The following is a 13,630-nucleotide window of genomic DNA, read 5'->3' as shown; positions in this document are numbered from 1 at the left end:
TAAAATGTCTTAGAGATGCTAAAAGGTCCAGAGATGTCTTCAAATTTTAAATGGAATTTTTGGTCATTTTCCGTAAAACAATTATTGCCATCTAATCAACTAGAACATAAGAACATAATGCATAACAAGAACACAATACATCAGAATACTTTGAGATGGATTCCTTTAATCCACTGAAACATGCTGTTGAATGCGGGGGGCGGGGGGGTGTCATCTCATTGAATCTGACCTTTGGATCTGATCTTTAGTGGAGGCAGTGCCAGCGGCCAGGATGTGGAGAAAGTTAGGATCCATTATGGATAATGGCTCACATACCTACTATGAAGTGGTCGCCATGAGCTCCTGTAGCCACCGGATTATTTGGACAGAGCGTACAAAGAGGTGCTTTTGGGATTCTTCTTGCCAACAACCACCCATATACATAACGCACACAAGGGCCTCTTAGCTTCTTAACACAGAGAAGCATGAAACTGACTTGTGACATTATAGTCTTAGCGCCCATTTAATTGTCAGGTGTTACTGTAATTTGTAATTGTCTATTTCGCTTGGGTATAACAATGTTAAATTGTTATATGCAGCATGCTATTATGTGTCATGTAATAATCTACCGTGTGTGATTTTACCTTCGGTTAATTAATAATTAATAAAGGGCCTATCCTATCCTATCCTATCCTATCCAATTACAGTAACTTTAGGGGAAGTATTTAGGAGTAAACAAGGAAAACAGCTCCTCAGTACATTCCGTTAAAGTCTCCTTCACTTATATATAGGCTGCCACCAGGACTGAATGTATTGTACATCATAGTGTGAACAGAAGAGCACTGAGCTGTAATTACAGTAAAAATCACATCTTAAGTAAATGCAGTTTTCATGGGTTATATAGCTTATATAGGAACATTTATCTGTAATGTGGTACTATAAATGTTATTTCACTTCCTGTAATTATTAAGCAATAAATTACATGAGACACATTAAAATATCAAGAGCAATTTACATTACAGTGAAGTGGTATTATTCCTTCTATCGTGTTGCACCATAATGCAAATTGCACCATAATGATCAAGCTGATGTGAAGGTGTAAACTGATGAATATGCATCGTGTTTTTTTAGTTCGTGACGGGTTAAATAGGGCCACTGTTCCCTCACATGCTGCATGATTTTGCTTTTAGGCCAGGATGTGTCACCACATGAAATGATAGGAAAGCTAGAGTGTGTGTGAATGTGCTGGTTGGGCTTGCCTATTAACCATTCCAGAAACATATGCAGGGAACCTGACGGTGCTACTTGCTCTTCCAGTCCCAGTGTCACCATGACCTGGCCTTTCGCTGTGATTTAGAAAGGGAATGAAAGGAGGAACACCGGCCTTTCAGTGACTGCCTTCCAAGGTGAGAGGCAGGAGTCCATTGATGGGCTAAGAGCGGACTCTTCTTTCTGCCCAGAGAGTATCAGCGAACTCCTAATGTAATGTAATGCAAGGCACAGCCTTTGAAGTTGGGCTGTAATATCTTTTAGAGTCTTGTCTTGTTAAGCTTAGCTGGGTCATGTTTGAGTAAGTGGATTTTAAAAGAAAAAAATGTTACGAGCTGGTCCTCCCAACCTTAAATCACCCTGTAATATTTTTAAGGCTTCGGGTCAATAAAAAATGTGATGGGATTTGGATGCAAGTCGCTGGGCCTCCTGCCTTAATATGTGGTTTTGGCCTCTCTGGGCTTCTCTGAGTCTCTCTGTGTGGAGAAGGTGCCTTTGTGTTATGAGATGCAGGGGTGGTGCTGGCACCCCCACTGTTAAACAGCCTGCGTAAGTATTCGTGGTGTGTACATCATGGAAGAGCAACAATGGCTTATTCAGGCAAACATTTTCTTTTTTAAAAAAATAATTTAAAAATGTTTAAAAAATTAAAATTTTATTTTATAATTTCATTGATGCAAAAATAAGAGAATAGTCAATGAATTTATGAAAAGGCCTTCTAATTCAATAGTATACAGTAACAATTATTTAAACTTAATTTTCTAAGTCACTTTCTTAGTTTCTTTTTTTTACTAAACTTTCTTTGGTGATCAGATGTGTCTTTGACCTTGTGAGAGCGCTCATCACATTTCCTCCATCGTATCAGTCTTGCAAACTTGGAATAGATGAAGAAAACTCTTTATTAGGTACTTCTTTTGTCATATTGACACAAAAAGGTTGTCAAACAGTTTCACATAAGTAGAATTACCAATAAAATATTTTGTGTAATGCATGATTTTCGAAAAGCTGATACTTGAGCATATTGAAGCCCAGTGCAGTGTGAATTATTTGCTGCAATTTACAAAGAAGGCCAGACAAATACTAGGTCCTTGTAGGTGATAATGCCCTGTAAATAGATTATTATAAGACCATGGACTTGATTTAGTCCCTTGACTTAGTATTACCAAATTGGTCCTTAACTCCCAACAGCTAGTAGTATAGTGGTTAGAGCTACTACCTTTAGACTCAGGTTTAAATCCCACCTCTGGCTGTAGTGCCCTTGAGAAAGGTACTTACCCGAAAATTGCTCCAATAAAAAATGACCCACTGCATAATTCAGTAAATACCTGTAAGTAGGATAGTTGGGTGTGTAGTGGTTAGAGCTACTGCCCTTGGACCCAAAGGGTGAAGGTTCAATTCCTTCCTCTAGGTGTAGTGCCCTTGAGCAAGGTACTTATCCTAAATTGCTTCAGTAAAAGTTACCCAGCTGTCTAAATGGGTAAATAATTGTAATCTTAACATTGTAAGGTGCTTTGGAGAAAATCATCAGGTAAATGAATAAGTTCATATATATGCAAGTTATTTCATATGGCAGCATCTATCATCTTGTAATGTTTTAGAGCAGCAAGGAAAATACACACACAGACACACAATGCCTACAACCGCTTCTCCCGAGGCAAACTGGAGCCTGGCACAAGGCTGAAGGGGGAGGGGACAGACTCCGGATGGGGCACCAGTCCATTGCAAGGCACACAAAGCAGGACTCGAAACCCAGACCCGCCACACAGCGGGCTCCAGCCAAACCTGCTGTGTCACCGAACCCCCCATGCAAGGACAGTACCTTAAATCCATTAATCAAAGTTCAGGACAGTTTCTTTGGTTACTGTTGTCTAGTTTTCAAGAGATTTTGATTCCAAGTGATCGAGAGAGAGTAATGATCATTGTGGCTAAGGAGTCATGTGATGGTAGCACAAAGACCCATGACCCTGATACTCATCTAGAGATGTTTAGAGAGAAATGATGTAGGCCTCCACATTAATATCTGTTCGGTATTACACCTTCTTCTTTTTGTCTGCATTTGCAGTTGTAACATCACCAAGAAATGAAGTTCAGAATGGGTTCACTCCTCCAGGGCATTATCTGACACTGCAGTAACTTGTTCTATGGAAGTGGTCCTTTGTGCTTTCCTGTGTTGCGTGGCCACCTACTGATTCATGAGATGAAGATACGATACAGGAAGCAGGGAGTGTGAGTGTGAGAAAAATGAGACCTCCAGTTAACAAGTGAGGGGAACTTTTGAGGTACCATGGTACTAGGAACTTGAATGTAGATTCTTCAGTAAAAAGTTGTACCTCTATAAATAGGGAAAAAAAACGTGCTTCTAAGGAACTGTGTAGATGTTAGACGTGTGTTTAATATGGGTGAGTAGAACGATACGGATAAATATCCGAAGCATATGAAGAGTATCATCAGACACACTTTATGTCACTAAGCTTCTGCATATTTGTACTCAATTCCAGAGGCTGCCAACAAGAAGTCAAAGAGCCAGATCCAGCGGAGCCAGGAGACGGGCATGGCAGTGGAATACCCACGCAATGCCATGCCGCGCCAGCCTAGTCGCGAGTCCACCAATGGCAGCATGAACAGCTACAGCTCGGAGGGGAAGTGAGTACATTCCTTTTGCTCTATTCTCTCCTTCCTTCTGTCCCTGTCTTTGCCTCTTTCCTTCCGTCTCTCTCCCACTGTTTCACACTTTCTCTCTCTCTGTTCTTTTCCTACCTCTGTCTCTTTCTCCCCCTCATCAGTCATGATGAGACAAATGTACAACCACTGTATAGTACACTGAAAATCAGAACATGAAACTCTCATTATGTTATGAAACTGACTCTCTACTTAATACAGTGTATTAAGGGTGGTGGGTGGCATGCTGGCACAGCAAGTAGCACTGCTGTCTCAGAGGACCTGGGTGGTGCGAGAGGACGTGGGCTCGATCCTCACTCAGTCTGTGTGGAGTTTGCATGTTCTCCCCATGTCTGCATGGATTTCCTCGGCGTGCTCTGGTTTCCTCCCACAGTCCAAAGACATACTGTTCAGGTTTCCCCCATAAGGTGTTCCACTGATGTATGAATGAGTGACCCAGTGTAAGTAGTGTATCTAGCAGTGTAAATCACCTTGGTGAATAAGGTGTGTGGGTTGAGAACACTATATAGAGTTCATTGGAAGTTGCTTTGGTGAAAATTGTCTGCTAAATAAACAAATGTAAATAAATATAATAAATGTGTCTCTTTCCGCATGAAGTTTGACTCTGTCCTGGCATTCCCTAATTCCATCTGTGAGACAATTGTACAAGTAAAATACATTATACCGGCACACGAGTAAAAATAAACCAATACGCTTTGACTGGAATGAACTGTGATGAAGACTCCTATTTAAAGCATCTGCTAGATAAATGTTAATGTATGAAAAGGAAACCTTTCAAAAAGCATGATTTAATTAGTAAGACTTAAAATAGCAGTCTTTAAAGAAGAAAATTTTGACTTTTTGGCCAGTTATGGGCAGAGACAGCTACATGGGCAGGAGGGCAGCAGGCTTTTTTCCCAACAAACCAGATAATATTTTACAACAAATGCGTGTCCCTTTCAGGGAGCGCAATACCGGCAAAAAAAAAAAAAAAAAAAAAACACTCCCCAAGCAGATCTTCTCAAAGTCCTCTCAGCAGCTGCTTTAATGTCTCTCCTGATTACCCTCAACTAGTAGCAGCTGGTCTTCATTTAGCCCATGACGAAAGGCAGGGGTGGACAGTGGGGCACTGTCAGTCAGCTCAACCCTGCCCCTGCCAGAGTGGCATCACCCACCAGCTCATAGACGATTTACCAAAATAAACACTGAACTCCATAGTTATACTATTTCATATCAACCTCTTTTGACTAAATGGGACCAAATGGTCAGATTACTCATTTATGACAAAAAAAGAATCCTGTTTTCGGTAATACCAAAAACAGGAAGGACATCCCATCTCATAGCATGCCTTCTTAAAGCAGATGATGCAATTTCCTGGTTGCAGTTCAACCCCCCAGATGAACATCCCTCCCCAACTCATAATTTAACTTTCCTTCATCATTTCTGCTGAAGGAAATCACTACAGCCAGTGCCTGTGAAGAAATAGCACAACTGTCCTTAATGGGAATAAAAGTCCCTGCAAACCACCAATTGCCTGCCACTCAAGCTCCCTACCAGCGGTACATAATGCAGTGGACAACGACCTGAGAAATAACCTACATAATTATCATGTACCTCAACAGAAAGATTGAAAGAGGGGGGTCTTGAAGAATCTAGTACTGAATCATGGCAATGCTCACATTTCCAGCTGACATTCCTGAAGTGGTTGTGCCACGGAAACAGAGTTTACTTCAAGTAGTACCATGTTACACAAGACATCCAAGAACATAGGAATAATCCATTTGTGCACGTGCTCGTGTGTCAGTGGCTCTCTCTGAGGGGATCTCAGTCTTGTAATGCAGGATATGGTGAAGATGTAAACACGGGTTTGCATGAGTTGAGGCAAGGCTGGTAACTCAAAAACACACATTTACTCCATTACTGAAGCTGGTTTGTGTTTCCCTCATAACTGATCTGAGGTCTGTGTGTCGTTGCCCAGTTTGATCTTCTCTGGGGTGCGACTGGGGGCTGACAGCCAGTTCAGTGACTTCCTGGATGGCCTGGGCCCCGCGCAGCTAGTGGGCAGGCAAACCCTGGCCACACCTGCCATAGGTAAGCTACACTTCCTGTGTTCAACTCATTCTGCTCACCTGTCTACTTCTCTCTTTGGTTTTTCTCCCTTGTTAGCAACTTGTGTCTTGTTATTTCCCGTTCTTTTATATTTATATTTACATTACATTTACAGTGACATTTGTAAAGGTAAATGTAATGTGAATCAACTTGTGTCTCGTTATTTCCTGTTCTTGTTTGTTACTTCCTGTCTATACGAAAATCCATATTAATGCCTACCGCAGCACTACATATTTGGCGAATTATGATTCGTGCACATTTATGTACACTCATCCTTGAATGGAGTCCTGTACAACAACAACAACAAAAAATCACGACATCAGAGTATGAAAGTATATAATGCGTTTTTGCTACTTACGTGGTTATTTTATTTCCACAATGGGCAACTTTTTCTGTACAATGACAGTGCCGCTTTCATGAGATGTTTTAGGACAGAGATACAGAAACTCAAAAGGATTTTGTCCCTCATTGCTGTCAGTCTGGCAGAATCTAGTGTGTTAACCTCTATGTCATTCTGGAAATGATGGCTGCTAGTGTAGAAGTAGGGTTGAAATGGTTGTGGTTCGACTCATCTCTTTTAATATAGGCACTGGATGGAGAAAAATACTGTAATACTTCAAGCAGATTCGGTGTGAACTTGTATAAATGAGCAGTAAACAGTACTGAGTTGCGTATCAACTCAATCATTTAAATTGTGCAACTTGCTTTTATAGCATGAATATCCTTACACTACCTTAAAGCTTCAATCTTGCAATCAAATGAGCATAATCTACTATCAAAAATTTGTTAGTCATGCTACACAGCACCTCTAAAATCATGCTATTCACATCCTTCGCAGAGTAAGCAATATAGGCAATGACCTTATGAACTTATTTATTTATATCGTAAACCTCCATGAGCCAAATTATCGCAACGTCTCTGCCCAGAGTGTACCCTGCTTCACATCCTATGTTTCTGGGATAGGCTATGGACACAGTAACTGCATCAACAAAAGCGGTTATTGATAATCAATGCAAGAATGAAAATTTCACATAAAAACTAGGTAGAAATTACAAATATTGTAAAATATGTTGGTGGGCATATTTTATGAACATGGTGCTTGCCTTTTATTTTGCTATTATGATACCTTTTTTTCAATGAGGTATACAGTACTGTACAAAAGTCTTAGGAACTTAGATGTTTCACAAAAATATTTGTTTAGACAGTTATTTAATATATTCTGCATTAGTATCAATGGGAAAGGGTTTATTTTAGATTTCTAAGCATTCGTTTTGGAAAAGAGTTACAGTATTACATTAAGGGTTTTTCATATCGCTAAAGAAAGAAAGTACACCCACACACATTGGCTGAAACCACTTGTCCTGAGCAGCGTCACGGCGAAACGGAGCCTAACCCAGCAATACAGGGTGCAAGGCTGGAGGGGGAGGGGACACAACCAGGACGGGACACCAGTCCATTGCAAGGCAACCCGAGCAGGACTCGCCCCCAGACCTGCCAGAGAGCGGGACTTGGCCAAACCCTCCGTGACCTCGCTCCAGACGAGCGGTTGTTGACAATGGACGGTTATTAAGCTTTGTAAGAAGTTTATTAATTAAGAGCATTATTTTTGGAAGCATTCTCACTTTACAGCTTTTTTTCCCAAGTGCCTAAAACTTTTGCACAGTACTGTAACTGAAAAATCCACTCACATCAAGAATTCACCTAATGATACAGTTTTATAAAATGACCTTGTATGTGAGCACATTATCACTTTTTTGTTTTTCTATGCATTAATGTATATTAGGGTTATTTTGGCCTTTGTGGAATAGTTTTCAATCATGCCACACAAAGATTTCATGCAATGCAGGTCTTTCTTTTTGTTCAGCACTTAGATGATTAATTAGCATCATTTACTGTACGAAGAACAAAAACAGTTGGCTTTGGCAGGTGTAAATTATTTCCTCTTTGGGATGCTATCCAAAAACATTTTTTGAGTGTGATTAGACACCCTTACTCTGGGGTCCAAACTGACATTTGCAGTTATTTATTTAGCAGATGATTTCCCCAAAGCAACGCACAACTCAAAGTAAACAAAAGTGCAGTTCATAACAGTGGAAGAGCTTCAGGTACAGACATATGATTCTCGACACACAGTCAGTTTGTTTGCTTGTGTACATTACATGGGTAGCTGCCTATAGAATTGAAGGGAAAAGCAAAGATAATCATGACAAATAATGTACTGCAGGTTTACATAGCAGTTAGAATATCTGGAGAGAAGTGTGTCCAAAAGAGGTACATTTTAGGACCCTTCTTGAATGATTGATGGAATTGGGCAGCTCCGAGGGACAGAGGGATGACATCATAGCCCAAACCAACCTTTAAATTTTAGATCTCTTGAGTGTGGGGCCATGAACAGCTAGAGGTTGTGGCAAACCCTCACTCAAGAAGTCCAAAATAAAATGTTCAGTTGTGAGATTTCAAGAAATGTTTTAAAACAAGAAAAAACAGATTGATAGTTTGGCATATCAGTTGTAGCCAGTTCAGTAATGTTCCCCCATGATGAATGTCTCGAATGGCGTATCCCCTGCCATGTGATCAGGTTTGCTGTTCCGGTGACACTGCTGACTATCTTCTCTCATTGTGCCATTTGCTTAGGAGACATCCAAATTGGCATGATGGACAAGAAGGGGAAGCTGGAGGTGGAGGTCATCAGGGCTCGTGGCCTCATGCAAAAGCCAGGATCCAAATCCCTCCCTGGTAAGATGTCTCCTCATATCTTCTGAATGAGCTTATGCAGATAGCAGGTGGTGTAGTTGTTAGAGACTGGACCTTAAAACCTGTGGGTAGCTGGAGGGCCATGACTACAGTGCCTGTAAGTGACCTGTAATTCTTCCAGTAAAGTTTCCAGCTTTGTAAATGTGATGCTGTACTTCAAGTGCCGGCAAGAAAGCAAATATTAACAATGAACTGTAGCATAACCTGTCTTTCCTGTTATCATGAATTTTCCTACTATGTTGCTGTCTTGGAGCAGCTGGTGGTGTCGTGGTTGGAACGACTGTCTTTGGCTCTGACGGTTGCCGGTTTGATCCCCACCTGCGGCTGTAGTGCCCTTGAGCAAGGTGCTTTCCCTGTGATTGCTCCAGTACCTTTGCCTGGCTGGGTGTCTGGTTGTGGCCCTGTGATGGACTGGTGTCCTGTCCAGGGTGTGCCCCCCACCCCTTCAGCTTGCGTCCAGTGTCTCTGGGTTAGGCTCCTGCTCAGGAGAAGTGGTTTTTGAAATTTGTTGGTTGGTTGCTTGCTGTCTTGGCTCTGTTGTGTAGAAGTAGCCTGAGCAGAGATGGACCCTTAACTTAGACAACAGATAAGGGAAAGAGCATCATGTACTGTGTGAAACTAACAAAAATCCTAGGTTCATTAACTCAATCGAATGCCTTCATGTGGCATGTTCTATTTCAGTTTTTATTGTGCTTTTGTTTTATATCACTTTAACATGTGTTGTTTGCTGATACATGACCTACTGAGATTGTTTTAAAGAGTTTAATTGAACAATATTGTTGAGAAGAGCACACGCTGAGTTGAAAACCTGTAGAATCCATCCTTGAAATTCATACTTGAGCAATTTATTTATGGATTTTAACAAAGTATTCCTTCTGGCATATTTTAAGCTCATAATGAAGTAAACCAGCTGCTTTTTAGTATATACCCACAAAGATGTTTTTAATAGGTAACATCTATCCATGGTCTCTCGACAGGAGAATCAAGACAGTCGCAATGATTGTTTACAGAAAGCCAGTTGTTTTGTTTTTTCCACCAGCTCCATATGTCAAAGTCTATTTACTGGATAACGGAGCGTATGTAGCCAAAAAGAAAACCAAGATTGCACGGAAAACGCTCGATCCATTATACCAGCAGGCACTGCTTTTCGAAGAGAGTCCGCAGGGTAAAGTACTACAGGTGGGTGACCCGGAAAGGCTCAGCCGTCACCAACGCGTCCCGGTCCTCGACTCATTGGATGTTTTCTTGCGTGCGTTTCTCATTTCATGGGCCATTGAACGTGTTGTGTTTCCCCCGCTGCTGTCAGGTAATCGTATGGGGAGACTATGGCCGGATGGACCACAAATGCTTCATGGGAGTTGCGCAGATCCTACTGGAGGAGCTGGACCTGTCCAGTACTGTCATTGGCTGGTACAAGCTGTTCCCCCTGTCATCGCTGGTGGACCCAACGCTGGCGTCCCTCACTCGACGGGCTTCCCAGTCATCACTGGAAAGTTCATCAGGACCTCCAGGGATCAGATCCTAGTGACCTAGAGGGTGATTAGAGCAGAAATGACTAACAGAATAAAAAAATTGACGCCTAGGAAAACAATCAGAAGCAGACAGAGAATCACGATCAAAGCTTTGTTGGAGCCTGACAATCACTCCTATTTCTTTTTTTTTTCCCAATGAAATTTTCTCTTAGATTTTTTCCTTTTCTGTGTTCCTTTAGTTTGGTTTTCTACGTAACTTTTCAACAAACAGGGCTGCTGAAATAAACTGCCTTTACGAGATAGAACATCCACGTTCTCTGAAGCCGAATAGGCCAGTTTCAGGGGATTGGCGTCTGTGGACAGAGCGATACGTCTGGAGTGGTGCGCTAATGCAAGGTGGAGCAGCGGGATCCGTCACTCCGGCACAGTGGTACTCCCCTGCCGTACACTGTTTGCAGAGCGACGTCCGTCCCCAGCTTCCACTTCTGCATGTCTGTCACTCCTCCCTCCTGCACGCGGCAGGTCCCTGACCTCAGAATTGTAACGCCGATACCCGGTCCCGCGTAGACAGCGCCGACCCGACGCTGCTTCCACTTTTCTGCTGGAACGCCCCTGTCCGTCCTTTTATCGCAGTTGCGCATATCTCTGCGCTACTCATTCCTTTCTTCCCTCTCTCTCTCCCGCTCTCGCTCTCTTTCCTTTTCATTTTGTATACTGGAACACACGTTCATATTCTGAATAAAAAGGATTTACGTTTTCCGATGTTTGCATGGAAAGAAAAACAAATAAATAAAGGGGAACAATAGAAATGAAAGCAATCTCTGCAAATGACGCTGCAAACCGTTAGAAAAAAAGCAGCTTCTGTTTCAGTTCTGATGCCAATATTCTGGTCACGCTGTTATATCCATCGCGTCATGAATGAGTCCACTTTGATCCTCTGTGTATAGATGTACATTTGACCTCCATCGGGGTTCTCCAGTAAGTGGGGTATTAGTGTATACTAGTGCGAGCTGTCGCCAGGGTGCCGTAGATGTAAACACGACAGACCGCCCTCGCAAGAGCGAGACACAACAGAGCTCTTTCCTTGACCTCCGGGGAGAAACCCTGCACATGTTCGACTTGTTATCAGACTTCAGTTTACATTCTTTGGAAGTTAAAGCAAGCACAAAAGCTTGATTTCTTTTTTACTGCGAAACGCAACTTTTCGGGGGGAAAAAAGAAGAAAAAAGTAAAACGCCAAAATGACAGTTAGCTTCTGTTCTGTATCCATATCATTCCTTCTTTACCTAGATATGGGAAATAATGAATCATAGGGAACCCCTCCCCAGAAACCTCCTTGTGCATATCTGTGAATGTGACAGTAACCATCCGATAGGTCCAAGACACAGACAACTGTACTCACGCTCCGACAGACCACCTCCTCCTCCTCCTCCTCCTCCTCCGGCGCCACCCCCTCCGCTCCGTGCTAAGAGGGGCATGGTGGTCATCAGCAGGCTGGGGGAGCAGCATGACTCTGGAACTGTTCCAAGCTGCATGCACATTTTGTAAAACAAAGCAGATGAAAAAAAGAAGTAACTGAACTAGATGTGTGTTAGTTCCACATACTGTAGGCCAGCTTGTATGTTGCATGTACTTGTACAGTTTGCTCGTACTTAATATAAAAAGAGATGATAAATCAACAAACCGAAGCCATCCATGTCGAGTGTATAGACATTTGGCTCAGCTCGATCCAGACCACGTTTTCTCATTCTGATGCTGAATGTCTACAGAACATTTTTACTGCTCTTCTGTTCTTTTTTTCTAGCCATTTTTTAATGCTCTTCTCTTTATAGTTTCCTACCCTTTTTGGGGGCAGCGCTGTGCTGTAGTGCCGTAGTGCTCAGCAATCCCGGGCATCCTCCCCTGTCCATCTGACATGTTGATACAGTGCACACCGTGATCTTACTGTTGTGGGGCTGAGACTCAAGTAGAAAATGCGTATAAAACAAAGTCAACGATATATGGATTATAATGATAATTATTCAATAAATGTATAAGTACATATAAATGATATATAAATATATACATATATATTTATAACATACAGAAAACAAGCTGATGCACACACTTCCATGGCCACATATTGTATTTCCGAAACGCGGCTGTCCAAGAGGCCAAACCGGTTTGCTAAGCGAGCCCTAGCTCGTAACAGGAGGCCTAAAGGCCTCATCGCCTTTGTCCGACAACCCCCAAAACGCAGTGCTGGGTGACCAGAAAGCACCTTTCCGTTCAGTTGTCAGAAAGAACCCCCCGACCCACCCCCGGCACTCCTGTGCTTTTAACCCAACTTCCGACCCATGCCATGTAACATATTTAATAAAGTTTTACTTTCCTTGTTCGGTGAGACTGATTTCTTTACTTTGTCAGTATTGCTGAAAAATGCTGATTGTTTACAATCTATGTGTTCCACTGAAATAATGATAGAAAAGAAAAAGAGTATTCACTGCGACATTTCTTGTTTGTATAACAGATGTGGCTCAAATGATGTGTATGTTTTATATTAAAAGAGTTCATTTTTATTATTTACAAATAAAAGACTGTGTGGAAGAAAACTCAATCGGCCTTTCACGTCGCCTCACTCTTACTCCGCAAGCGCGCCTTACGGGACGCGCTGTCCGCAGTTCACTGTGTGCCCGAGCTGCTGCGATCTTCTCAAACGTTACCCTCGGGGTCGGGCTTTGTGATCTGCAGAGGTCACCGATCTGCCCTGGGTATCCTCTCGACTTCTGGGAAAACAAATATTTTTCCTCATCCTACAAATCCAACCCATGATGCCCTCTGCCATTACTGTAGATAGACATCTAACACAAGCAGAGGAGAGCAGAGGTGGGGGCCGGCGAGGGGAGCTTCTAGGGCTCTACGCTGGGGATGGGGTGGGACAGGACACTCTTTCGCCCTCAAAGTCCCATTTTGTGCATTGGGCTTCTCAAGGGCTTCCTCTCCTGCTGGGGCCCTGCACTCCCGAGAACATGTACGCCTTGACGCCGTTTTCGATCACAGTCAACGGTGCATCTGTTTGTTTGTCCGTCTCTTTGCTATTTTTCACTTACATGATGCCTTTATCCAAGGTTGTTTACAATATTATGCTTGTACACTATGCTGGTCATAATTATTCATCAGTTTGTACAGCAGGATCATTTTTCCTAAAGGTAAGTAAATTTGCATGTACATTTACGTTTATTCATTTATCAGATGCTTTTCTCCAAAGTGATGGACAGCTCAGAGCAAACAAAAGAGCATTTTCCCGATAGACAGAGAATCAGATACTGATTCTCTACTGGGTCGGTTTGTTCAATAGAGCCGTTGGTCAATTGAGAGGGAGTACATTTACATTTACATTTACATTTATT

At 42.3% G+C, this 13,630-nt stretch overlaps 1 protein-coding gene across 6 annotated transcripts in view; it reads left to right on the top strand.

The window, feature by feature from the left end:
* The window catches only part of rims1b (regulating synaptic membrane exocytosis 1b), a 97,665-nt gene extending 84,838 nt beyond the window's left edge, over positions 1-12,827 (top strand). For all 6 annotated transcript variants that reach the window (XM_029259238.1, XM_029259237.1, XM_018750970.2 and 3 more), the window contains 5 exons: positions 3,747-3,891; positions 5,885-5,997; positions 8,650-8,751; positions 9,809-9,948; positions 10,076-12,827. In XM_029259238.1, coding sequence (XP_029115071.1) covers positions 3,747-3,891; positions 5,885-5,997; positions 8,650-8,751; positions 9,809-9,948; positions 10,076-10,294 — 719 coding nt within the window. In that variant the 3' untranslated portion in view covers positions 10,295-12,827. The remainder of the gene's footprint in view (positions 1-3,746; positions 3,892-5,884; positions 5,998-8,649; positions 8,752-9,808; positions 9,949-10,075) is intronic.
* Positions 12,828-13,630: the final 803 nt, after the last annotated feature.

The sequence above is a fragment of the Scleropages formosus genome, chromosome 16 (assembly GCF_900964775.1).
Source record: "Scleropages formosus chromosome 16, fSclFor1.1, whole genome shotgun sequence".
In the NCBI taxonomy this organism is placed as follows: domain Eukaryota; kingdom Metazoa; phylum Chordata; class Actinopteri; order Osteoglossiformes; family Osteoglossidae; genus Scleropages; species Scleropages formosus.
Note: the sequence above shows the minus strand (reverse complement) of the source record. Positions and strands in the feature narration are given on the sequence as shown.